This window comes from Salmo salar, chromosome ssa11 (genome assembly GCF_905237065.1).
Source record: "Salmo salar chromosome ssa11, Ssal_v3.1, whole genome shotgun sequence".
Lineage (NCBI taxonomy): Eukaryota > Metazoa > Chordata > Actinopteri > Salmoniformes > Salmonidae > Salmo > Salmo salar.
The window spans coordinates 16,410,001-16,437,100 of NC_059452.1; the positions used below are offsets into that span (position 1 = coordinate 16,410,001).

Consider the following 27,100-nt stretch of genomic DNA (forward strand, 5'->3'; position numbering starts at 1 on the left):
TGTGATGGCTCCCACACCCTTCCTCTCAGCATGGGGCTCTTGGCATCCTCCAGCCTGTTGGTTTCAAAGCAAGGCCCCTGCCTGCCAACACAAGAATCAGGTTACTACAGGGCTTTAGTGATGCAGAATAAAAGCCAAGTAGTGGAAATCAAATTACAATTTAACAACTTATCATGCAGTGCACTGCAAGGTTAAGCTCCTTAGCCTTTTGATCGAGGAATCACCAGATGTCCATACATGCTGCTGTACAAGCACTTTCAAATAATGACCATGCATATTCACCTAAGTTTCACCTGGATTCATGTTAGAATGGACTCAGGATTTAACCTACAAGAAAGCACAGTAAACTTACAATGTAAACAAGGTACCCTCTCTAGATGCCCTGTTGTGACTCTCTCTCGTGCTGTGTCTGGGACATGCAGAGCCCAGTCAGCCCAGGGACCAAGATATACCTGTACCTTTTTACTTTGTATGACTAACATCCCGGTCAGCCATATGTCAGGTCTAACCTTAGCTTATGTCACCAGCTCTGATGAACACAGACTCATTGTCCCTGTCTCACTGGCTGACCTTCAGCCCCTTCAGCCCCTTCAGCCCCAACCCAGCCAGCCACCATAATGAAATACACAGGGCCATTTGAGTTTGGAGCCACTGGTGGAAATAAATCACAGGTTGGCTTTACAGAGAGGAGATAACTGACTGACAGCGTCTGTCCTTATGTGAACTGAATTTCAGCAGCTAGGCTAGGCTATACTGGCTGTCTGCTCTCTGGGGGGAGGGGGGAAATAATGTCTACCAGCTCATATGCCATTCTTCTTTTTTCATCTCTGTGAAAATGTAAGTGGCTGGAAGAATCCTGATAAGGTTTTAAAAGAGAGACATGTCCAGGTTGGCAAACATGAGGGGTTTCGCTCAGTGAGTCATTCATGGTAGATTTTAAAGTAGAGTTCTCCAATTGTGTCCCTAGACCTGATTTGATTTTAGTAAGGCTCTCTTTTAGCCCAAGGGCTAATGTTCCATGAGTCCAAGACTCAAGTACGTATTCATCCCATGCAAATATGTGCATATTTTAACTTTGTGAAAGATATTGTAATCACTGATTGGGCACCATGTATGTATGAATGATTAATGTTGTGGATATGAGTAATTGAACATAGGGACAATTGGATCTGTAGTTGAAAAGGGCAGTAGAGGCTCTATGGTCTATACATCCAATTTGTCATGCTAAGCTATTTGAGGACACCAAAGGAAGGGCTATGCCAGACAGTGCATTTTGGGTATGCCAGTCATTATTGTTGGAATAGTTGTGTAGAATGTTTTAACCAGTGTTGAACATAAAGGTTGAGGTTTACTGTAAACAAGAGAAGCAGAGTGAAAAGATCTGCATGCTAAATTCATCCATCATAAATCATTGCAACATAAATGCCATATTACTCTGTAAGATGGGGAACATTCATAGGATGAGCATGTCAAGGGAATAGATAGATGATACTGTAACTCCCATCAGTAAAGCAGTGCTGAACTGAACCCCCTAACTGGCAAACCAGAAACCAACCAATATCAACACTGCCATCTGCTGGCTAACCCACCCCCCCTAACAATGTTAGTCCTGCCCATAAACCCCATGGCCCCTATCAAACAGTATAAATGAGACCCCTGACAGACCGTAATTGCTGACCATAATTTCCGCATATGAATATCAAACATTAAGTGACAGCTTGTATGCCAATGATTAACCAAAAGACCTACTGCTTGATAATTATTGATGAATAATCTTGTATTTGATTAATTTCATAAACATTCATTTGGTGATCATTATGAGTAAAATGATCGAAGCGCACCAGTAACACCAGCGTAGGTCACTGATGACATGGCTTTCTCTGTAGACAGCGGGCTATTAACTTCAGCACCGTGGAGAGCAGCCGCCATGGAACGAGGGAGAGCCACATAGCGATTGGATACTAATGTTAAGACGCCGATATCGCGAGTAGAGAGCAGTGTGCCTATTGGTCAGGACTGATGGGACAGCAGATTCACGGACAATGATAGGACTGCTACGGCATTGGAGATGCATTACTTCCACGACCTCGTATAAAAAAGTGAAATAACAGTGATTTATTCTACTTTATCTCCTCATTATCAAGCTTTGTCATTCCTCATATTCGATGAGGTGAAACTGATAGCATGCAGCCGAGGGACAGAACATTGTAAATAGCAACAGTGCGCTCAGGACAGGAGGAGGTAAGCAGATTATGTTTCCGATGGAAGTCCGTAATGCCAGGCCTTTAGGGTCCGATGATCCCAAACAGGATAGCACTAATTTCAAAGATAAAGGGTTGACTTGAAGCGAGTACCGGTAGTATATCGGTCTATTCAGCGAATTCAAATCAAAACACCACGAATGTTAGGCTATGAAGACTCTGGCTGATTTAGTAAGTCTCCACTTTTACTCGCACACCGGAAGGATCCCAGTTCTTAAACCCTGAAGAGTCACCATTGAGCCGATGCCACCAACACGTCTGTGTGTGTGTGTCAGCAAATCTCTTCAGTCGAATGTGACAAGTGACATCGTTGAGATTATAGATCTTGAAAACACTGGATAAAAGCTACAGTATGTCACAAGTGGTGTCACACATAAGCTGCACACTGGCATAATTGATCGATCTCTTTCTGTCAGTAGTCTTTGTTCAATTATTATGTTAGGCCTACTAATATAATGTGCAAATACATTTCTCCAGTGAGTGCAAAAGCTGATTGTTACTGAGTTTTAGAATGACTGCATTTACAAGTTACACTTTCTTTATTTGTAGGTTCAAGAGATTGAGGACCAAAACAATCTGAACAACAAAACCAACAGTGATGGCTGGTAAGGATTTGCGTTAATTAAAATTGACACACAGTATGCATATGTTTTGGTACATTATCATGGTGTTCGACGAAAGTCATTTACTTTTAATGTTTGACTCTCATCAACCAACCAATCATACAAACAACATTATCTAGCCTAACATGACACACCTGCCAATGCTACCAATGTATTATTGACTCATGAAATGATTGCCATTTCTCCAGCAGAGAATAACTTCCCTCCAATACCGGGGTTCATCCCCCTGCAGCCATGTTTCTACCAGAACTTTGATGAGGAGATCCCTGAACAGCATCGCACCATGTGCAAGAGACTCTACCACCTGTGGATCTGTGAGTGCCCACTGCCCACTACCCACAGCCCACTACCCACAGCCCACTACCCACAGCCCACTACCCACTGCCCACTACCCACAGCCCATACTAGAACAACTCTAGTCAGCCACTCTGTTATAGAGTCCACATATTTAGGGGTTATGATCTTTTATTGCACTGTTATACTTCTTTCACACTACTGAGCTGAGCCAAGAGAGCCTAGCCAAGCTGCACTGCGCTGGCCTGATTACTCATCAACTATAGTTGCTGGAACTGTGCTGGAAAGCAACGTGTAAAAGGAAAATAAGTGTGCCAGGACAGTACGGTTCAGGAAGCCACAATAGTGTGAAACAAGTTTCCCCTCTGTGCAGAGTTTCTGTGTAGCCCTCTCTCCAGTGTAGCCTACTGTTTAGATTAGATCATTGTGGTGAACACATGGGAGCTGACAGTTAACCTCTCCCATGCCACATGGGTTGTCTTCATCCACCACAGCTACAAAGAATGACAGAGGGTGTTCTGCTGTAACTGGATATGTGTATGTCGGTGGTGGTCGGTGCCGTTTAAGATGAGGGAAGAGCTTTTTTTTTAACGAGCACGAGCACGGACTAAATTATTTAGTGACGTGAATATATTTCGTATAATTTTATCTAAAAATCACTATTTACATTTTTCTGAAATTCACTGAGTATCTGCCTTCACTAGTGTATCTGTCATCCAGGCCCGTGGGATGATGCATACGCTGCTCCTTCTTCACATTTAATTACTTATCTTTTATTGTCTCTGCAGATCCCCCCCATTAAGTGATAAACATGTAAACAGGTATTCTGTACCTCTGTGTTTGCACTTACACACCAATAACAGTGTTGATGGAATAATCTGTTATGTCCTTTCTTTTGCGTGTTGTGCTTGCTCTGCATGTTTGATGTTTCTATGAGTTTATGTGTCTATGATTTCAGTCATTCTAAAATGTATTTAAAAAACTTGTATTTAAAAAACCCTGAAACTCACCTCATTGAATAGTCACCCTTGTTACATTAGATGTATTGGTCAAGAATAGACAGGATTGCACAGAAAACTCAAAAGTATTTTTTGCACAACTTAACCAATTAAAATACTTCTAGCCTTCACTTTGTTTCTTTGCCTGATATGAAAAAAGACGAATCACTTAATGGGTCTATTATTATAGCTCTGGTTGGGTTTGTAAAAGACTAATCACTTAATGGGTCTATTATTATAGCTCTGGTTGGGTTTGTAAAAGACTAATCACTTAATGGGTCTATTAGTATAGCTCTGGTTGGGTTTGTAAAAGACTAATCACTTAATGGGTCTATTATTATAGCTCTGGTTGGGTTTGTAAAAGACTAATCACTTAATGGGTCTATTATTATAGCTCTGGTTGGGTTTGTAAAAGACTAATCACTTAAAGGGTCTATTATTATAGCTCTGGTTGGGTTTGTAAAAGACTAATCACTTAATGGGTCTATTATTATAGCTCTGGTTGGGTTTGTAAAAGACTAATCACTTAAAGGGTCTATTAGTATAGCTCTGGTTGGGTTTGTAAAAGACTAATCACTTAATGGGTCTATTATTATAGCTCTGGTTGGGTTTGTAAAAGACTAATCACTTAAAGGGTCTATTATTATAGCTCTGGTTGGGTTTGTAAAAGACTAATCACTTAATGGGTCTATTATTATAGCTCTGGTTGGGTTTGTAAAAGACTAATCACTTAATGGGTCTATTATTATAGCTCTGGTTGGGTTTGTAAAAGACTAATCACTTAATGGGTCTATTATTATAGCTCTGGTTGGGTTTGTAAAAGACTAATCACTTAAAGGGTCTATTATTATAGCTCTGGTTGGGTTTGTAAAAGACTAATCACTTAATGGGTCTATTAGTATAGCTCTGGTTGGGTTTGTAAAAGACTAATCACTTAATGGGTCTATTATTATAGCTCTGGTTGGGTTTGTAAAAGACTAATCACTTAATGGGTCTATTAGTATAGCTCTGGTTGGGTTTGTAAAAGACTAATCACTTAATGGGTCTATTAGTATAGCTCTGGTTGGGTTTGTAAAAGACTAATCACTTAATGGGTCTATTATTATAGCTCTGGTTGGGTTTGTAAAAGACTAATCACTTAATGGGTCTATTATTATAGCTCTGGTTGGGTTTGTAAAAGACTAATCACTTAATGGGTCTATTATTATAGCTCTGGTTGGGTTTGTAAAAGACTAATCACTTAATGGGTCTATTATTATAGCTCTGGTTGGGTTTGTAAAAGACTAATCACTTAATGGGTCTATTATTATAGCTCTGGTTGGGTTTGTAAAAGACTAATCACTTAATGGGTCTATTAGTATAGCTCTGGTTGGGTTTGTAAAAGACTAATCACTTAATGGGTCTATTATTATAGCTCTGGTTGGGTTTGTAAAAGACTAATCACTTAATGGGTCTATTATTATAGCTCTGGTTGGGTTTGTAAAAGACTAATCACTTAAAGGGTCTATTATTATAGCTCTGGTTGGGTTTGTAAAAGACTAATCACTTAATGGGTCTATTATTATAGATCTGGTTGGGTTTGTAAAAGACTAATCACTTAATGGGTCTATTATTATAGAGCTGGTTGGGTTTGTTGCTTGGATGAAGGGATATCTCTTCCCTTTGTGGACCAGTAATTAAAGCTGATTGGCTGCCCGTGGCAGTTCTGTGGAGCAGGCTGGAACTGAACCTCTAGCTCACGCAGTGCTTTAAATTACAACCAATTCGTTCTTAAGAAGAGTAGGTTTGCTAGATTACTGAGACTTAGAGCAAAACAGAGAAGAGAAAGAACATTTGGACACCTGCAGAAAGGGCACTCAAGGAACCGGAGTGGACAGAAAGTGATCATTTATCTGAGAGCTGGTTCCCTGACTGGTGTTATATTATACTTTTGCATTGTTCTACTGGTGTGTATAACAATGTGTTTTCTTGGTGGTGTGTTTTATAGTGCATGCAATCACCCTGGCTGTGAATCTGGTGGGCTGCTTTGTGTGGATGCTGGGTGGAGGGGGCGTGACTAATTTTGGCATGGCCATCATATGGTTGATTCTCTTCACCCCCTGTTCCTATGCGTGCTGGTTCAGGCCCATCTACAAGGCCTTCAAGTAAGTGGATTTCAGAAACATCCATAAGGTATCCAAGTACCACTAGATCCTTTTAAGCTATAACTAGGGCCCATAGTTTTTCTTGATCAGGCTATGTGATCAGGAAAACCCCCCAATCTTACTGACACCATTATGCTTTATCATAGTGATATACCATCAGTCAAGGGAAATCAGTTACCGCCAAGAGAAATCTTGAAAAGGGATTTACTTATTAACAAGTACCACACTGTATAATGTGTTGTGTGTATGTGTACATACAATTCCTTTTGTTGTTCTCCTAGGACTGACAGCTCGTTCAACTTCATGGCGTTCTTCTTTGTGTTCATGGCCCAGGTGGGCATCAGTATTATCCAGTGCATAGGGATCCCAGGCTGGGGAAACTGGTAAACTGGTTACACATTCAAATCACCTTCAATAATAAGCCCATTATAAATGATTATACACATGTATAAACGCTTAGAAATGTTCCATAAAGTATTATAAATGAAAGTTATTGTGTTACCGACAAACTCTGTTTAGCCAAAACATTTATGTCTTTAAAACAACAGCAGTATAACCTCCTGCATTACCACACCCCGTCATATCATTAACAATGCGATAGAAGACAGTCAGGAAATAGCCTCACTCAGAACATTTATGACTTCATTCTGTCATTAAAGTTTAAGGGCCAAATGTCACTTTGATTAGCAGATTTAATTGTAATGGCAGCTTCCATAAAGTGTATAAATGTCAACATTCAGAAATTGATGGTTTTATGTGTGGGATATAAAACTTTTTTTAAGGCTGATCCATGATATTAGCCTGCTACATAAAGTGATCATGATCGCTGTCATTTTAAATTCAACTCTTCGTTATAGCGTCATGTCTTCCACTATTTTGTGAAGTGGACTACTTTACTATTGATACCATTGCCATGACGATGATGAGGATGATAATGGTCTTATTTTCAGCATCAATGATAGTTTTAGCTTTAACTTCAGTGCATCAGTGTTCTCATGAATAATTTCTCGTGTAGACGTACACTGAGTGTACAAAACATTAAGAATACCTGCTCTTTCTGTGAGACTGATCAGGTGAATCCAGATGAAAGCTATGATCCCTTATTGATCCACTTCAATCAGTGTAGATGAAGGATTTTTTAAAGAAGATTTTTAAGTCTTGAGACTGTTGAGACATGGATTGTGTGCCATTAAGAGGGTGAATGGGCAAGACAAAATATTTAAGTGCCTTTGAACGGGGTATGTTAGTAGGTGCTAGGCGCACCGGTTTGTGTCAAGAATGGTCTACCACCAAAAGGGCATCCAGCCAACTTGACACAACTGTGGGAGGCATCAACATGGGCCAGCATCCCGGTGGAACGCTTTTGACACCTTGTAGAGTCCATGCCCATCGAACTGAGGCTGTTCTGAGGGCATAAGGTGAGGGGGAGGGGAGGGGGGGGGGGCAACTCAATGTTAGGAAGGTCTTCCTAATGTTTGGTATACTCAGTGTACAGGAGCAAAAGGTAACTGTCTTCTTCTTCTCTACATCTCTCAGCGGCTGGCTGGCCACCATCTCTTTCTTCAGCTACAACCTTTGGATCGCCTTGCTGATGCTCATCCCCACCCTCTTTTTCACTGCCACGGCAACGCTGTCCTTCATTGCCCTCACCAAGGCAAGTTTGTATCTGTGTTCCGTCACAACCATGGGACACGTACAGCATGAAGATGTGTATGGTGATCTTTATGTCAGTCACTCATGCCCATTGTGCCGGCTGCATAGGGCAGCAACAAAGGTCTCCATTGCTCTCTGTCATCTTTATGTACAGCCTGAAGTTTTCCTGTGGTCCCTCTGCTCCCTTTCTCCAGGTCCATAACTTCTACCGTGGCAGCGGGGGCAGCATAGGCAAGGCCCAGGAGGAGTGGACCACAGGGGCCTGGAAGAACCCCCACATCCAGCAGGCAGCGCAGCAGGCAGCTATGGGAGCCGCCACGGGGGCCATGATCCCGGACCAGCAGTACTCCAGCAACACCCCACAGTACAATGACAACCAGATGTAGGGGATAAAGTGGAGGGAGGGAAGCATGTCAAAACATGAGCAGGAGTTTGGTATCTGTTTATCCCATCCCCAAAAAGTGTGTCTTTATCACAACAGCTCTTTCTAAAGGGCAGGGGTCTTCAACCTTTTTATGCCCAGGGACCCTCTCCCAGGCAAACCGGCAACCCAGGGACCCCATCATACGTTAGCAATTTGTTTTCTTCTCACTTGTCTTGTCTTAGCATCTAGTGAATGATAATGTCAAGGAGAAGTAATCAACATTTAAAAAATGAATAGATTTGGTAGATCGTTTTTCATTATTGTAATTGGGAAAGGAAGTGTAAACTCTAACGTAGCCTATTAGCTTGAAAGGTAACTCCAAACACATTTTCACTAAGAACTGCTGTTTAGCTGGCTACACAAAGGTTAGCCATATGTTAGTAAAAATGTTTGTCTAAGTCAAGAAAGCTTACCAGCAGCCAGCAACACTTGACACACTGGTAGCCTATGTCAGATATTCCGGTGAGTGTAATTGGCTCCAATAAGTGTAATTTGCTTAATATTAGGAGTTAAGAAATAATGTTGACATCATTAGAAAGAAGACATTCTCCTCTTTTCTACTGTAATCATTTATTCTGTTGTTGCTAGCGATATACCCCTGCTATAGGGTACTACACTACACTACCACACTATACCAGTTGACTCTGAACACCCATAACGAAAGACATTTCATGTTCTCAGCATCTACACTCAATTACAGTATCTGGTTTCTACTGCGTGATGTCATATTTCTGTTTCCGCTGCTTTGTTTTGACACGTCACATCAACGATGTGTCCCTATCTTATGTCACTGTGTTAGCAGGGCCCTGTGGCCACATGCACACAGCACCAACTCTGCTTGTCAGAGCTCATTCGGATCACCCACTATCCTCTCCTAGATGGTCTTCGGTTTTGGTTTTTGGTAGCCTCCTCCTGCTCATGACTTGTAAAGTCATGCTCATGATATAGTATTTCAATTATAGATGAGTTTTTTTACAGTAAGTTACTGGACTCTAGGTTTTGCCGTGAATAAATGTAGTCACTGGCTGTAGGAAGAGAGCCATGTAAGACTGTGTTTGAGTGCAGTACTATGAACTTTTTTTTTTATCTAATGAAATTTCAAAGCGGATAAAAACGTTTTATTACAGAATGTAGCACTGAGATAACTTTAATATTTTACCAGGGGTGTTTATGTACAGTAGGAGATAGCTTACTTGGTAATAACTATGTATTTTAAGAATGAATTACTTTGTATACTAGTGAATGCCAGCTGATTGAACAAAAAGGACTCTCCTCTGAACCATCAGGTTGCTTTGTGATTCTCAGGTAAAGCAAAGCTATAAACACTGGACACATACTGTGAACCTTTTCCCTGTACGTCCATGTGTATATTTTTGATAGCTTATATAATATGTATTTAAAATGAAACCATAATCCTGTTGCCTCAGGGGTATTAGTTTAATTTGATTCATTCTGTAACTTGAACAAGGTATTACTGTGAGCTAAATGAGGCCAGTATGTACTGTAGTTACATTACATAGAGATGTGTAGAAAAGTACGCTCTTATCTCTTACTTATAACTTATTATAACCCTTTAAACTTTATATTAGAGCAGCACTCAACTACTGAATGTGTGAACGTCCTCAAAATGTCAGTATCCCACATTTTCCTACTGACATCTGAATTTTGATACTCCTGTTTTGATCATATTCGTAGTATGCACTACCTTTGATTTAATACTGAGGAGGTAGCGAGATTTGGAAGTCCACTTCCTTTGAGTTTGGCCTGGACGTTGGTGTTGGTGTCCCTGGGGCTCACTGTCTACGCTGATATCTTTCATCAGGCTAGCTCAGAGGCTGTTTTAAAGAGCTTCAATGGAGAGATAACTGTGTGCTACCAGCTCCTAGGCCTGAGCTGAAAGACTACAGGCCAGTCGCATTTTCATTATCCACAGTCATGGAAATGGGACTTTCTTCTGAAAGTCTGAGAAGTAATGAATGAAGTAATGAATGAAGTAATGAATGCGTACCAAAACACAGAACTCTTTTTAGGGGACTATTGTACAAAATGTCTTTAGAAGAAGGCTCTCCAAGCCTGTTCCTGGAGAGCGCTACCGTTTTTGCTCCAATCCTAATCTAGCACACCCGATTCTAATAATTAGCTGGTTGATCATCTGAATCAAGTCAATTGCAACTGGGGTTGGAAGGAACACCTACAGGAGGGTATCTCCAGGAACAGGGTTGGAGAGCTCTGCTTTAGATAGACATGTAACATCTAATGTAAATTAATGAATGTGAGCTATAAATTAATTGCTAGGATTTCTCATTGTGTTTTGTATTGAATGTCTACATGTCTTAGAGGGTGCTCTTTTTTAAACGTGTGTAGTTAACGTCTTGTCTAGGGTTGACAATGTTAGACAGCAACGTTGCATTGTATGTCTTGTTGTACGATTGTTTGACCACAGAGGGGCGCCGATGGTTCCTTTTATTTGTGTGAGAGAAAATCCCTGATATACAAGCTGCCTGCACTCAGTCGTCTGTCTATTCATACAGTAGACTTTAGGTCTATAGCTTAGTCAGTATTCAGTCAACAGCTCAATGGTTCCTGCTGTTCCCAGGTAGTAGCTACATGTGACCAGGAAGGAAGGGAGAGATAGAGCCTTACATCTAAGTGGGCTCCAGTCAGCCTCAGCCTGGCTCATACTGCTCTCCTGCCACCTCTCTCTCTCTCACAGGGGCAGACGGCTGAGCAGGCGGTCCCCGTGAACACATTACAGTGTGCTTTACGCTGTAGGGGAAAGAGAGACATTTATGGCACGTTATGGGTGCCACTTTCTCTGGGTTAGTAGGGGTTTGAAAATGACCTAAATGGGCTCGTATTGAGGGAAGGAGAGAGAGAGAGCAGTAGAAAAACAGTGTTTCCCTGGTTAGTTCATGTTCTAGCTAGATCACTAACCTGGCCTAATCTATATATCCCAAGGCCTCTTAACCCCTCAAGTAGCTGTATTCAACATTATTACAGTATGCACATTACTTTAGAGAAATCTCCCAAACCTATACTTCTTTTCTCTCCTACATCTAAAAGGAATCAGCTATGTGTAGGAACTGTGGTGTAAGCTATGCAGATAACCCTTGACTATGGAAGGGATGTGTTTGTAAGTACATTTGTTTGGGCTTAGATTAGCCTGCGACTGATGTAAAGGTGTGTAGAGCACTGTTACCTTAAACTGTGATATAATCAGTATTCAATAAGCTCCATCTCTGCAGTAATCAAGCAGAAGCATTGACCAAAGTTTTCCCCTGGTACACATTCATGTGCAACCACCACAGCTCATACAGGACCAGCTGTTGCTTCTTTGTCATGTCCATGTCATTAAATGTGTGGGAGATCATTGTACCAGTGGGATATCCTCCTTATGCTGATCATGTGAGATTGTGTGGTCATCTCGGAGAGACAACTAGACAGTATTCTGAAGCACAGTTAGAAGGGGACTTTTATTCTAAAGTGTAATTGTTACGTACATTTAAAAATGTTGTCTTGTCATTTTATGTTTTGATTTCCCTTACGGACATTAAACAAACTCTATTCCATTTTACGCCATGAACATATATACATTTTCTGGTCTTTGTGTGTCTTCACTGTGTGTTGTTGGGAAGTGGAGTCATGGTATGAGTGTTAGTTGGACTGTCTGTTAGTTTCTGTCACTGTAATAGCTCTCCAGTCCCATGCTGATTTTGGAACCAGGCAGTTAAATATGCGTTATGAAGGTGTTGTATAATTTCAGCCGGTAGTTTTGAAAGTAGCGCTCACGAGCCAAAACTGGTCCCCGAAAATGGTGTGCTATTGTGTACAAAATCATCCATTTCATATGATATGTGACACCCCCTCCTGCAATCCGTATGATATGTTACAAATTCCAGGGGAATCTGCAGTTGCTATCAATTTGTTGACTTCAATTAATGAATTATTGATATGTACCCATTGAATCTTGAAGAATATAACTTATAAATGCCTCATGAGCTTAGTTCAACTGTCGGTACGACCCCAAACAATTAGCTTGTTTTACTCCAATGTTTGTTAAGAAAGTAATTGTAAACAAACAAGATATAGACGAAAAACATGGTGAAAATTATATATATTTTTTATAATGGACAGTGTTAGCTCTGGTGTTATCTCCAGCCCCATCCCTCAGCTTTTTACCGAAACAGGGAGCAGGAACATCACTTTGCTATTGATTCAACTGCTATTTGCCTCTTTAAGATCCCGTTTCAATCTCTAACTTGCTGTCTGGAAGTTATTCATGTCACTTGTTTACCCACCGTCTCTGTGCAGATCGTTAATCTGCGGTCACGAAAGCATCTCACAATGTACGGCACCTATTTGTTGCAATTGCCTTTTCTTCGTTTTAATCAAACATTTGCATTTCATAATTAAAATGTGATGTTGAAATACTTTCCAATGCATTAAACACAACAAATGAAACCAAGAAACATTTATTCTCTATCTAGTTTGAAAACCTAGTGTGAGCCTGTGCATCCAGGTGGCAGTGACCAAAGACTGCCTATAGGTGGCAGTGTTGATCCAGTGTGTGTGAGTGGTGGGCTGTTAACTGTTCAACCAGTTGTCCACTGGGGGCAGTATATGATCTGTGTTTTTCTCGCTCTGCCAGGGTATGATTTCCCCAGATACACAGCCCTGAACACAAATCCCGGATAGTCCCAGATAGTCAAGGTGATAAAAGCGATATGGCCAGCATTTACTTGTCTGGCTAATAACTTTACTCTTGGTAAACTCAAATTTACTGAGCACAATTTCACCCTGGACATCCTCTGAGAAGGTGTCTCATCATAGATTAGATTCAAAAGCCATTTAAATGGATTTATCTCTGGATGTCCCCTTGCTTTCCCGCTCTCCCTGTGCTGAGAGTGATAGAATCACTCAGAGGAGCTGGAGGAGAAATGACACAGTGATATAGGCACCCAGAGGACCCACTAGCTGCCGCGGACCAGCCCTGTTATTGGTATAAACATGAAAGCCATCTGTTGAATTGGGCCCACATTTTATGAAAGAACAAGTCAGATAGATGCCTTCTGGTTAATATGAAATAGCTCTGATTGGCAGCTATGGAATTACATCATTGATTCATAAACAACTAAGGTTGTATAATGATAGCGCATATCATAGCATGTTATAAGCATTTAGTAACATTAATAGTATTTAGACAGTTGCTATTTTTAACACATTGTTTTGGCTTTCATGATAGTGTAGTAGACATGACTATACCAGGAACTCAGCTTAGCAACATCTCACCCAGGTCTTAGCGAAGATGTGAAAACTGCTCTCGGTGTTGAATTTACAACATAAAGTCAATAGCCATTCCTCAAAATGTGTCGGCATTAACTTTTGACCTGGCTGAGTATCCCCCTCCGCCTTCAATGTTTTGATTACAGTTACCATGGCAAACTGCAAAAAATTCCCTCATACAGTAAACACATCTCTTCCCCATGATCAGTCAAGCTTACATGAGAGGAGAGGGTGGTGGAGGGCAGTGTGAAGAAGGAGGGGGGTCCACACAGAGGCCACAGTGTATGACCCGGAGCAGGCCGAACACAGAGGGGCTTTATGTGCTACCAGTCAGCAGAGAGACAGACAGAGAGTTCCCCTTCAGGCTGTTATAAACGCTCCCAGGGACCTGGGCTGAGGGCTCACACCCTGGCTACTGCTAAACCATGCTCTAAGAGGTGTGTGTCTGTGGTCACTTACCTAAACCAAACCTGGACTCTCTGGGATCACTCAGGCGTGTGGTGAGTCACCTGGAACATGGTGGAGCTGAAGATCAGTTTAAGTGTGACCTGGTCTCAGTTGACCTTGTAGACCAGGCCTCTTGGAAGGCCAGACTTTGGTTTCTCTCATTTAGCTGCTCATTAAGATAAATACATCAGCAGCTCAGCGGTAAACTAACAGAGTGATTAATGGTTAGTAGAAGGGACACAGAAGGCAGTATGGCAAACCCACAGGCATCCCCTGTTCTTATTTTCTTGAGTTTAACTTAAAAGGATGTGTTCCGGAGACACAGGCAAACACACACACTCTCTCCAAGAGTAGCAGTGATCATGTGGTAAGAATTCCCAACCCAGCTCATCTTCTCACGCACATCACGAGATGGATAGAGCAGCCAGCCAAGAACTAAGGAGGGGTCACCAAGCTGTCTGGAGTCAGGCCACGTTACTCAGCTACAGAAAAGACCACTGCCGCCACCGGGGTGTGAAATCACCCATCTGACGATGGGAGGCGTCCCATTGACACCCAGAGGAGACAGGGACAGTACAGGCTGTAGTGTAGAATGAGTCCACTGAAATATGGTGCTGTCAGAGGATGGGAGACGCTGAGCAGAGTGGCGCGGGCGGCTGCAGCCGAGGCTCCATCACTCCCTGTGGCTGACTTCATCAGCTTTCCCTGTGGAGCCCATTGGGAAGGATGACGTCTGCAGACATTCTGTATATACATACATACATACAGACAGAGATATCGCTCACTAACTGGGGGAGTCCTATCTCGCCTCCTGAACATCCAGTCATTAGTTTCAATTGTCTGGGACCATAAACACGAATATCCCAACTTCAATTTCTTCCCCTTTCAAAGAAGGGGAGTCTTAATGAGAATGTATTGCCCTGTTGTTGCAGCCGTGCAGTCGTTCGGACTCCCATGGATACGAAGGAACGAGACATTTGCATACTCCTTAAAATTGATGAGGGGGGAAAGTGAGAGAACGTAAGTTTTGAGAAGAATACATCTTTGCCTCAGACACCAAAACCGGTGCCAGATGTTTCAGAGATGAGGCACGAGGCATTTAAACTGTCAGGCTGGGCACTCGAGTGTGTCGTCAGTGTACTACTCAAGCTGCTTCGCAGCCTCCTATAACGCCCATCGCTTTCGATGCAGAGCGCTAACACAAAAAGTGAGATGTTTGTTATCTCAGATATATACGGCACACTCTGCTCCGTATAAAATATGTACAGGATGAGACAGGATGAGCCATTATCAAAACAAATGAGCCAGTGACTGCAGCTGCATGTAAATCAGAACATAATTTTGTTCACTGTTCAAATGATGGAAATGTTTGTTTTCTTCTTGACTTACACTGAGCTCACTCAGTCATTGCTCCCTTTCTCTCCATCCAACCTGGACTCAGGGGTAGATGCAACAAGGAAACGGAAATCCAGGATACAGATTATACTAATTTCTGTCCCGGATTTCCGTTTTCTATGTTGCATCTATCCCTATGTATTGTAGGGGTATGGTATGTATCAGGGCGGTCTGTAACCCTTTACTGCAGTCGAATCACCAAAGTGACCTCTCGTGGCCTCATGGGTGGAATGTCATTAATATTTTTGTACAGAAAATCCAGTGTTTCTATGTCAAACCTTTTTTTTTTATATTTAATTCTGTGATGTATATAAACTGTAATTTTGGGACATTAACTCAACATTTAAAAACATTTCAACTCTACACTGAGTGTATAAAACATTAAGGACACCTTCCTAATATTGAGTTGCACCCCCCCCCTTTGCCCTCAGAAGAGCCTCAATTCGTCGGCATGGTGTTGAAAGCGTTCCACAGGGATGCTGGCCCATGTTGGCCCATTTTGACTCCAATGCTTTCCATGTCTCAATTTTCTCAAGGCTTAAAAAAAAAAATCCTTCTTTAACCTGTCTCCTCCCCTTCATCTATACTGATTAAAGTGAATTTAACAAGTGACAGCAATAAGAGATCATAGCTTTCACCTGGATTCACCTGGTCAGCCTATGTCATGGAAAGAGTAGGTGTCCTTAATGTTTTGTACATTCAGTGTATATCTGACATGGTACAGGGGTCTTCTTTGTGTTAAGCCCATAACCATGTGTGTGAGGTGTATACTTTTGTTTCAATGTAGATTTGTTTAAGATGACCTGATTTAGCCCACTGCAAAAAAAGGTTTTAAGATGAGAGATTGCATTTTTTTTAATGAGCATGGCCTTATTTATATTATAGCATATTGGATGAATGTCATTCATATTCCATTCACCCAGTTCAATGTAACATCGACAGGTTTAGGCTACTACATGATACTCTAATTTTCCCTATTCCCATCATGAGGTTGCTACAACCTAGCCTATGGATGAAAGTTTACAATATAGGTGCACAGATCGAGAGGACAATTTGAATAATCAAGGTGACAGACAGTGACACATTCAATACCATACTGCACATGCTTGCCTGCATCTAGCTGATCTAGGGTGTAATCATTGGTCTAACTGTTGCAAACGAGACTTTCTATTGGACAAATACCTGTATGTTTATCCCCATTTCATTCCGTTTGCTTCCGTTTACAGTTTTTTTACAATCGCTAGGACCCATTTCTCAATACCTGGTCACTTTTTCAAAAACTCTTAACTAACTTTCAGATTGGCACAGCAGTTAATTTCCCATCCAAAATGCCATAAAAATACCAAAACACTCATACATGTCTCAAATCAACTCATTCCGCCATAACACTAGCAAAGGTGTCACCCAACAAGCACACGTTGTCACTCATAAAACAATGACCTAAATAACACTAACAACAGGCAGCACTACACACTGTTTTCTTTACTAAACAAGAATGACACCTCTCTACTGTTTAGAATTCACTGCAGTATATGTTACAGGAATGTATCAGACAGGATGCAATATGCTTCAATATGTTTTATGGCATTTTATGGCATTGAGTGATTCCAAAATACAATAATTTGTATATACACACCATCTACCGATACAGATACAGTAGCAATGCTAGTCAACCCTGTCATATGCATTTGGCCACAGGTTCTCATCCACATCACATCTTATGTCATCTTGGGCAATACACCTAGGAAAGAATCTTTTGGCATGTCTGGTCCATCCCTGGCAATCTTCTACAGATATGTCCAGGCATCCAGCATTCATTGCGTCCAGGAGGGACGTTTGATCATGTGGATGGTGGTCATAAACCTTCCACCTCCATGAGGAAAATAATTCCACTATGGGGTTGAGGAATAGAGAGTAAGGAAGGAGGAAAAGTGACATCATCCTGGGATGGGCTGCAAACCACTCTGTGACTGCACGGGAGTGGTGAAATGCCACATTGTCCCATACAATTACAAACGTTGGCCGATTTCGCCTCACTGCAACCCTTTCCTCACCTGGCACAACCCTTCCATAGAGGTCATCCAGGAATGAAATGAGATGCTCGGTGTTGTATGGCCCAATTAGCGGTTTGTGTAACAGCAATCCATCAGAGGATATTGCTGCACACATTGTGATGTTGGCACCCCTCTGGCCCGGGACATCCACTGTGGCTCTTTTCCCAATCACATTCCTTCCTCGCCACTGAATATGTGGGGTGTTTGCCTGGCTTCAATCTCCATGACTATCTAAAATAAATCCCCAAGGCAACATAAGAGTTAGGCTATTACGCTAGTTTACATTATACCTTAAAACATGCCATTGTGTGCCTCTGCCCTGTTTAGTTTTGTTCAAAACCAGTTGTGTATTTTATAGTCATCTTACCTGGACTTATTGGTTCCTGAGTTGCTTGACTCATTCAGAGTTCCTCTCAAAGGGGACAGTGTACAACTGCTTCAGCCTGACTTGATGTTGTTTCAGGACTCTAGAAATATTTGATATGCTTACATTGTCTGCCAACACTCATCCCAAATCTCTGAGTTTTATGCCATTGTTTCTGATGACCATATCAACGATTGCAGTTTCCTGCACAACAGTGAAAATCCTACCTCTCCCGCCTGTAGGAGGTAACCGTTGGGTCCTAAGCAGAAATAAAAAACAATTACAATTACACACAAGTAGGTTTGGAGGCTTTGCTCAATTTACATCTGTAATGTGCAGTTCAGTCAGATGCCCTTGCAGAATGCACATCTTACCTGTTGTTTTGCCGGAAATTTCTCAGAATAGATGCCACTGTTGAGCGTTGCAGATTTGGCTGCACTCTCAGACTAGCCTCTCTCATTGATAGATCATGATTTATTACATGATCAATTATAGTAGCCCTAATCTCATCTGAGACAACAGCTCTTGATCTTCCTCTCAGTCTTCTTCCACCACGCATACGTACTCCTCTCCCTCTCCCAGCCACTCTTCTTCCTCTGTCAGCCACTTCTCTATCTCTGGCTGGGTCCATGTTTACATTACAGTACAGCATTATTCCTAAGATGTCCCCTTTTGTATAGATGGTAATGTAATTGAAAGACTAACACCTGTGTAGGTGTTCAGCTACAATGGGAATCAGCTGTGGTTGGTCTAATTGTTTTGATAGTATTTAATTTTTTTGATTTAGAATATATTTCAATACGGTATTACTGTAGAAATGTAGCAAATGTATGTCTTATTGTGTTATTTTAGGTTTTGAACTTAAGTTTTACAGTTTTGAAAAGAGTATGTAAACATGTGCAAATTGGCCTGTAGGTACATAGAGTTTTGGTGGTGGTTGTGTCTGAGTGAGAAAAGAGTTCATGAAAATTGAAAGATGTAGTCATTGAATGCATTTTGTGCCAAAGCAATGAAAAATGATCCATAGTTTAGCCCACATAGACTGGTGTTATGCTCACTGTGTGAAGAGTTTTGAAAAAGTGAACTAAATATTGAGAAATGGGTCCTAGCAATTGTAAAAAAACCGTAAGAAACGTTTTTCAACAGAATCGGCGGAATTACTAAATCCTTGATCACATGCAAACACAGTTCATTTTCATAGCAGCCACATACAAACAGCATGATCAATTTGCTTGTTGTAGAACTCCTTCTTACAACTACGTGCTCTCCACCTCTAACCTTTTCTCTTCGCTTGTGGATTTCAGTGCACAACACATCAGCTGTCTGTGGCCAGACAAAAAAAAACGTTCCAAGCCAAACCTTCATATCATAACCACTAACAAATACATCGTTGTCAACAACCCGCTCCAAGCAGTTACACAGGCGGGCCCCTGTGGCAATAAATGAATAAGACCAAAACCTTGACTTGGAAGAGTTCCAGTGTTGGAAAGCCATAGCCAGCTATCTAACATAGCATTCCTCTCTGTTTGAGTATGCTAAACTAGCTAGCTGCAATCGTAGCTAAGTGAAAGTGAAAAGAATATAACAAAATATCTCTCTCTCTCATTTCTCTTTAATTTTTTAAGAAATGTCTTCCTCTCTACTTTGAGTCAACTTCTCACCACATTTTATGCACTGCAGTGCTAGATAGCTTTCAGTACTAGATTAATTATCTGATCCTTTAATTGGGTGGACAACGTGTCAGTTCATGCTGCAAGAGGTCTGAGAGGTTGGAGGACATTCTCCAGAAGTTGTTATAATTACTCTGTAAGTCTATAGAAGGGGGTGAGAACCATGAGCCTCTTAGGTTTTGTATTCAAGTCAATGTACACCGAGGAGGACGGAAACTAGCTGTCCTCCGGCTACACCATGGTGCTGTTGAGGCTACCGTAGAAACTTCATTGCAAAACAGTGTGTTTTAATCAATTATTTGGTGCCATGTAAATATATTTTAGTATAGTTTTAACTAAAAAGGATAACTTTTTTATGTTTCGCTATTTTAATTTGTATGAAATTCACAGAGGAAGATGGTCCTCCCCTTCCTCCCCTGAGGAGCCTCCACTGGCATGTATTCATTTGTGGATGTCCATCATCCATTTTGTATATCATACGAATTACAATTCCTGTGATATGTTACAAATTATAATTCCTATGATATGTTACGAATTGCAATTCATAAATGTTACGATTTTCAATATGCATATGTTACAAATTTCAATTTGTTGTGGCTAACGTTAGCTAGGTGGCTAGGGGGTTAACGCTAAGGTTAACTAGGTGGCTAATGTTATCTAGGATAGGGGTTAGGGGTTAATGGAGGGTTAGGAGTAAATGATAGGGGAAGGGTTAGCTAATATGATAATTAGTTGAAAAGTAGCTGAAAAGTAGTAAATAGTTGCAAAAATGCTAAATAGCTAAAATGCTAAAGCTAGACGTTTGCGTTATATGCAGACCCATTCACCCAGACCAACCACTCTCTTTAAGTTTAAAGTAACCTTCTTTCTTATGCAACCATATCAAACGTAATGTCACGACTTCCACCGAAGATGGCTCCTCTCCCTGTTCGGGCGATGCTCGGCGGTCGTCGTCGCCGGCCTACTAGCTGCCACCGATCCCATTTTCCTTTTCGTTTGTGTCTGTCTGTTTTTTCACACCTGGGTTCAATTAGTTTATTTCGGTGGGTTTATCTACACCCCGCTGCATGCTAGGCTTTGTGCGGGATTGTTTGTATGTATTTCATGTTAGGGGTGTGTGCCTGCACCACGGGGTTTCGATTTGTTTCGGTAGTGTTACCGTGTTTTTTCGAGACTTTGTTTTAGGAGTTGAGGTTTCTCCTCCGTGTGTGCAATTAGTTTCCCTGTGGGTGGCGACTTCGTTTGTGCGTGTTTTTCCCTCTTGTTTGTACTGTGAGTTCGGGACCGCCTTATTAAACGTTTTGTGCCACTGGAACTTCTTTGCTCTCCTGCTCCTGATTCCTACACCCCCCCTCCTACTAGGAGGCATTGTTACACGTAACATATCATGCTAATTTGAGTGTCCTGAATTTACATTTACTATATTACATCTAGTCTATCAGACCAGGCTGCTCCATCTCTCTTTCTCCCGCTCTTTCTTCCCTCCTTTCCCAAAGACAATCTCTCCTTTCTCTTTAACCACAGAGCAACATGTTTATCCTCCCTGAAAATGAAGGTGAGCCTTTATTCATTGAATTAAGTTGAAAAGCGCAGGAACAGCCATTAGATGAATTACCTGTGGCCTTGATGTTGTGCCACAGAATATATGTGCAGCAGGAAGGCTCTGCAGAATGAGACTGCATGTCTGGGGGATATTTTTTGGCAGTGTCTGGTTGCATAATAATTCCTTTTCTCTCCTTCCTCTAAATTCAATTATCCTCACCAAGAGAATGCTTGAGTGGGGAGAAGAGCAGTCTCAAGTTATGTCTTCAAGCCTTGTCTCAAATTATGGTCAAATTATTTTGGAATGCTTAGTGAGCTTGTAGCTAGTTAGTTATATCATTGATCTGAGAGTAAGTAAGGATAGAATGCTAAGGCCAAATCAGAACACTTAGAAGCTTTGTAACTGTGTCAGAGGAAGTAAGATGGTAAAGACCAAAGATGGACTAATGAATACTGATGGAGAGGAGACAGACAGGCAGAGACAGGCAGAGATAGATAGACAGGCCATGGAATGAAGATCCATGTAGCTATGACATGATTAAGTGTTCCGTGACTGGTTATTAGATACATCAATTACCTGTCCACTCCCTCTGGCCTCGTGGGAATTTTAATAGATGGATCTCTAGGACAGTAAGCTGTCCTGTACCTCTCCTATGTGTGTGAATGGACCTCAACTTTGTCCTGAGTGACGGTCTATGACACCCTCACAATGAGGATATTGTCAGATTTAACTCTGTAACACTGTACAGCTCACCATGTATTTTACAAGTCACTCATCACCCTCATCGACCCTCCTCACACCCACTGCTTCTTTTCCTAGAGCCTAAGAAGTACAAGACCTCAGTTGATCCCCATAGAGCCATGCCTGTGGCATGAGAGTTCTTAGAGGCCAAAATGTGTTCCCAATGTTTACACAAACTGATTCACATGCCATAACTTGGATTACATTCACAGCCTGGGGAGGGTGGGGAGCCTAGAAATGCCTCCCCACCCGCCCCAGGCTGTATCACATCCGGCCGTGATTGGGTGTCCCATACAGTAGGGCGGCGCACAAGTGGCCCAGCGTCATTCGGGTTTGGCCGGTGTAGGCCATCATTGTAAATAAGAATTTGTTCTTAACTGACTTGCCTAGTTAAATAAAGGTTCAATAAAAAAATTAAAAAAAAATAAAATAAAGCTGATGTCAAAACTCACTGCCGTGTATTCTGTTACACTGTCCTCTCTTTCCAGCAAGCACGCACACACACACACACACACACACGCACACACATACACGCATGCATGCACACACACTCGCACACACACACACACGCACATGCACACACTTGCACACACTCACGCGCACACACACACACACACACACACACACACACACACACACACACACACACACACACACACACACACACACACACACACACACACACACACACACACACACACACACACACACAATCATCTGGAGGACTTTTTTAGAAGTGTCTGTGTACCGTAAGGAAAAGGCTGAGAGCAGCCTGAACAAATAGCCATCACAGAGAGGAAGTCCCCTCAGAGTGGTCAGGGTAATACAGGGACAAACAGGAGGAACATAACAACCATGGGGATGACACAGGAAATATTCGACATTTTGTTCTCCGGAGATTAGAAATATTTTCATTCCGACTGATGACAATACTTCCTGAACAAACACTACTGACTATTGTCACCCAACATATTCAAATCGTAATTCTTTATGCAATCATGATTAAAAAAATTGCCTTTCAGGTCCAATGCAGCTGTTTTTATCTTAATATCAAACATTTCTCGGTAACAATTAAGTACCTTACTGTGATTGTTTTACAGTTTTTAACAAACACTTTGGCACTAATTTCAGAACCTTGTGGTCATTTTTCAAAACTCTAGACACAAAACACAAAACGGTCATCACTTGTAACACAGGCTGTCCAATGTTCAAAACATTGCATTGTTCATTCATATCTTTAAAGAAACCTTGCACTTGCAGAATCATTGGTTCAAATAACTTATTTATCATGAAATACCATAGGAACATTAATTTAGATCACCCACACACAAGTTACCGATAGTTTCACTGTGTAGTTGTTCGTAAAATATTGTAGTACAAAATATGTGACACGTTTCACTATGCTACTACACGTAAATACGTCACTGTAAAAGGACTAGTAGAGAGAATACTACAGACACAGTGGAATCATTGAACAAAATATGAAATGGATTGATGAAATACAATAAAATCACAATATAAGTTTCTTTGAATCAAAGCTAAAATGATTCGCTACAAAAAAAGAAAAAACAGTTAAAGGTCAACTGCAGTGTTCCTCACCTGGCTTACTGTAAAAAGCAAAGGCTTGATTACTGTACTTCTATATTCTATATTCAACTGCAGTGTTCCTCACCTGGCTTACTGTAAAAAGCAAAGGCTTGATTACTGTACTTCTATATTCTATATTCAACTGCAGTGTTCCTCACCTGGCTTACTGTAAAAAGCAAAGGCTTGATTACTGTACTTCTATATTCTATATTCAACTGCAGTGTTCCTCACCTGGCTTACTGTAAAAAGCAAAGGCTTGATTACTGTACTTCTATATTCTATATTCAACTGCAGTGTTCATCACCTGGCTTACTGTAAAAAGCAAAGGCTTGATTACTGTACTTCTATATTCTATATTCAACTGCAGTGTTCCTCACCTGGCTTACTGTAAAAAGCAAAGGCTTGATTACTGTACTTCTATATTCTATATTCAACTGCAGTGTTCCTCACCTGGCTTACTGTAAAAAGCTAAACAAAGGCTTGATTACTGTACTTCTATATTCTATATTCAACTGCAGTGTTCCTCACCTGGCTCACTGTAAAAAGCTAAACAAAGGATTGATTACTGTACTTCTATATTCTATATTCAACTGCAGTGTTCCTCACCTGGCTCACTGTAAAAAGCTAAACAAAGGATTGATTACTGTACTTCTATATTCTATATTCAACTGCAGTGTTCCTCACCTGGCTTACTGTAAAAAGCTAAACAAAGGCTTGATTACTGTACTTCTATATTTCCATCAACTCTGTCTTGTGGATTTGGCCACAGGTTTTCATCCACATCACAATGGATGTTTTCATTAGCCAAACATCTTGGGAAGAATCTTCGGGCGAATCCAGGCCTGATACTGGTCTGCCGTGATGTCATTGCATGCGTCATCCATGGCCCTGAGAAGGGCGGCTTGTTCGTGAGGGCACCTATCATATACCTTCCACCTCCATGTGGAGAAAAATTCCTCAATCGGGCTAAGGAAAGGAGAGTATGGGGTAAGTACAGGGTGGTAAATTGTGGATGGGCCTGAAACCATGCTTGCACCATTTGAGCCTGTTGGAACCTGACATTATCCCACTCAATGACATAGGTCATGCCATCAGCTCTACAGACCTGATTTAGCTCATCAAGGAAGGTTACATTCGAACAGCGAATCAGGTAGCTGCCTGCAACTCAATATATGGAGTATATAGAGTAGAGAGCTTTAGATGTTGTTCGACCAAACATTAGAACAGGCAAGATGAGTAATCTAAGCAACTTTGACCGTGGTATGATTGTTGATGCCACACATGGTGATTCCATGATCTAAACATGGAATATTGTATGTCAGTTTCCATAAAACTATGCATTAAGAGTAATGCAACAGTTACTTATCATTTTGATCAGTTGTATCAATTGATAGTTAGATCACTGTAATGAAATGAATAGACAGTCATCTCAGATGTAATGTGTGAATTGCATTTTGAAATGGTAATACTTTGATGTTAAGTTGTGTCATTTTGAACAGGTGATTTTAGTTCAATGAACAAATGATCTTAGCTTTATGTGTATTGTATCTAAGCAATTGGAAAAAGTGTTAGAGTTTTGAAAAATTAGCATTTTGATCATTGGTTGTGAGTTTTGTGTCTAGAGTTTTGAAAAATGACATCAAGGTTCCGAAATTAGTGCCAAAGTGACTGTAAAAAAATGTTATTTAAAATGGTAAAAAAAAATAGCTTCTTAGCAAAGAACAATTTCTCAAGCAAGAATTTTGCTAGGACTGTGGTTTGAGTGGGGAGGGGGAAACTGAAAATTTGCTGATATTGGCAGAGAGGTTTGGAACTCTCTTTGTTATTGGTCTATTAACTAATTTACCGCATGGTGATGTCACCATGTAAAGCCAAAACTCCCTCCCACCAAAACAGGCTGATATTTCAGGCGGTCTTTTCAAACAGCTCTCATACTAAAAGGGCATTGATCATTATCACTATTTTCACAATTTCACATTATTATTCCAACCTTATAGTATGGAAATATATATAAAATACAGGTAAATCTCATTTTTGACTGCACATTTTTTCTCATTTTTTCAAGTATTACAGTAAAAGTAAAGTTGAAGTGAGTTTAACAGAGGGCAAATCCATGTTTTTAAAATCTTATCCTGCTGCATTAGTAATACAGGAAAAGTATCGGTCAGACTGTTACACAGGCAAACAGTCCCGCCCTCACAGTATGAATCTAGGCTGCTCCACTCTCCTGGTGAGACAAGCCTGTGAAATATCCTCAAACACTTTCTCTCAGCCTCAGTGTGTGTATGTGTGTGTGTGTGTGTGTGTGTGTGTGTGTGTGTGTGTGTGTGTGTGTGTGTGTGTGTGTGTGTGTGGGGGGGGGTTGTGTCTGTTCTCTTCTCCTTTCATTCTCTTCCATTGGGTTTTTCAAAGAAACTAAATCAACTCTTCTTTGTTTGGAGAACCTTCTAATAACCCTTTCTACTGAAGGTGATTGTTCCTTTTAGGAAGTCTTCAAAAGGGTGGATATTGCTTGCTGTGATATGTCCTATACTCCCTACTCAGGCCTCTTGTTGCTTTAAGTGTGTATCACTAACCCACATATTTGTAGTCTAGTTAGATCGGCCTGTACTGTGGGGTCAGGAATGCTCAGTAAAATAAGCCGTCGTCCTTCAGCTGCTGTTGGAAAAGCATCATTATAGAGAAACACGTCAACAAATGTTACTTTTCAGTATTGGAGTCATTTGAGAAAGCTTTTGCGTTTTATAAAAAAGGCTACACTTATTTTTGTTTCTTTACCGAAGGCACTGTGCGTCCATACCCATATTCTTATATGGACATTATGGCATTGGATGCCCATAATGATGTTGAAATGTAAAGCCAACCCAACCAAGCTGATCTTACAACATGTCTCCGTACAGGAGATGTGTGCTCCGTTTCAGGCTTACTAACATAGAGAGAGACTGACGACCACCAAGCCTGCTCGGAGACACAAAGTAATTAGTTGTGCGATATCACACGATGAATGCACGACACAAATGAGACAGCCATGTCTCTTGCTTGGCCATGAACAGCTGTCTATATATTTGTATTCACTGTATATTTTTGTGCATCTGAAAAGGTCTGTTTTGCATTCCTGCACAGACGCTGCATGATAAATGTACACGACTACACAGACAGACCTACAATAAATGCCATAATGCATTAAACATACCTTCACCTGACATTTTCAGAGTAGGAAACCATAAATAACTTTTCAATATTCAAATCCCAGGGCACTGTTTGTTTGGATGTGTGGCCTATTAAGTGAATGCTCCGGAGCAGCGGAATCCCAAACTGACCATGGAATTCTTATTTACACATAATAGGGACAATAAAATGAAGTGCCATAACAAAATGGATATATGTCCAAATCCTAACATGAGATACACACATGAAACTGGAAGTTTAAGTACTTTCCAGCTTGCTCTAATGTTTACGTCTCGTGCACGCAGAGGACCAAAAACCTTGAATACATTTTTGATCCATTATTGTGCTATTAGCCCACAAAAAAAGCTTCTTTTTTTTTAACACAGTGACAGAAACCACATCGGTAACTACTGCCTGTAAACAACATTCACATGTCAGTCCAAACACCTTA

General features: G+C 41.0%; 1 protein-coding gene across 4 annotated transcripts; it reads left to right on the forward strand.

The window, feature by feature from the left end:
• Nucleotides 1–2,023: 2,023 nt before the first annotated feature.
• Nucleotides 2,024–11,980, forward strand: LOC106562144 (secretory carrier-associated membrane protein 5). 4 transcript variants are annotated; one of them, XM_014126790.2, is made up of 7 exons: nt 2,024–2,241; nt 2,811–2,866; nt 3,073–3,198; nt 6,164–6,320; nt 6,602–6,703; nt 7,857–7,974; nt 8,168–11,980. In XM_014126790.2, exons 2-7 carry the CDS (start codon nt 2,860–2,862, stop codon nt 8,357–8,359), a joined length of 702 nt encoding a protein of 233 aa, XP_013982265.1. In that variant the 5' UTR covers nt 2,024–2,241; nt 2,811–2,859; the 3' UTR covers nt 8,360–11,980. The 4 variants fall into 4 exon arrangements, with proteins under 4 accessions (XP_013982265.1, XP_013982267.1, XP_013982266.1 ...); XM_014126792.2 differs by having other exon boundaries at nt 3,076–3,198; XM_014126791.2 differs by lacking the exon at nt 2,024–2,241 and adding an exon at nt 2,269–2,611.
• The last annotated feature ends 15,120 nt before the right edge of the window (nt 11,981–27,100 follow it).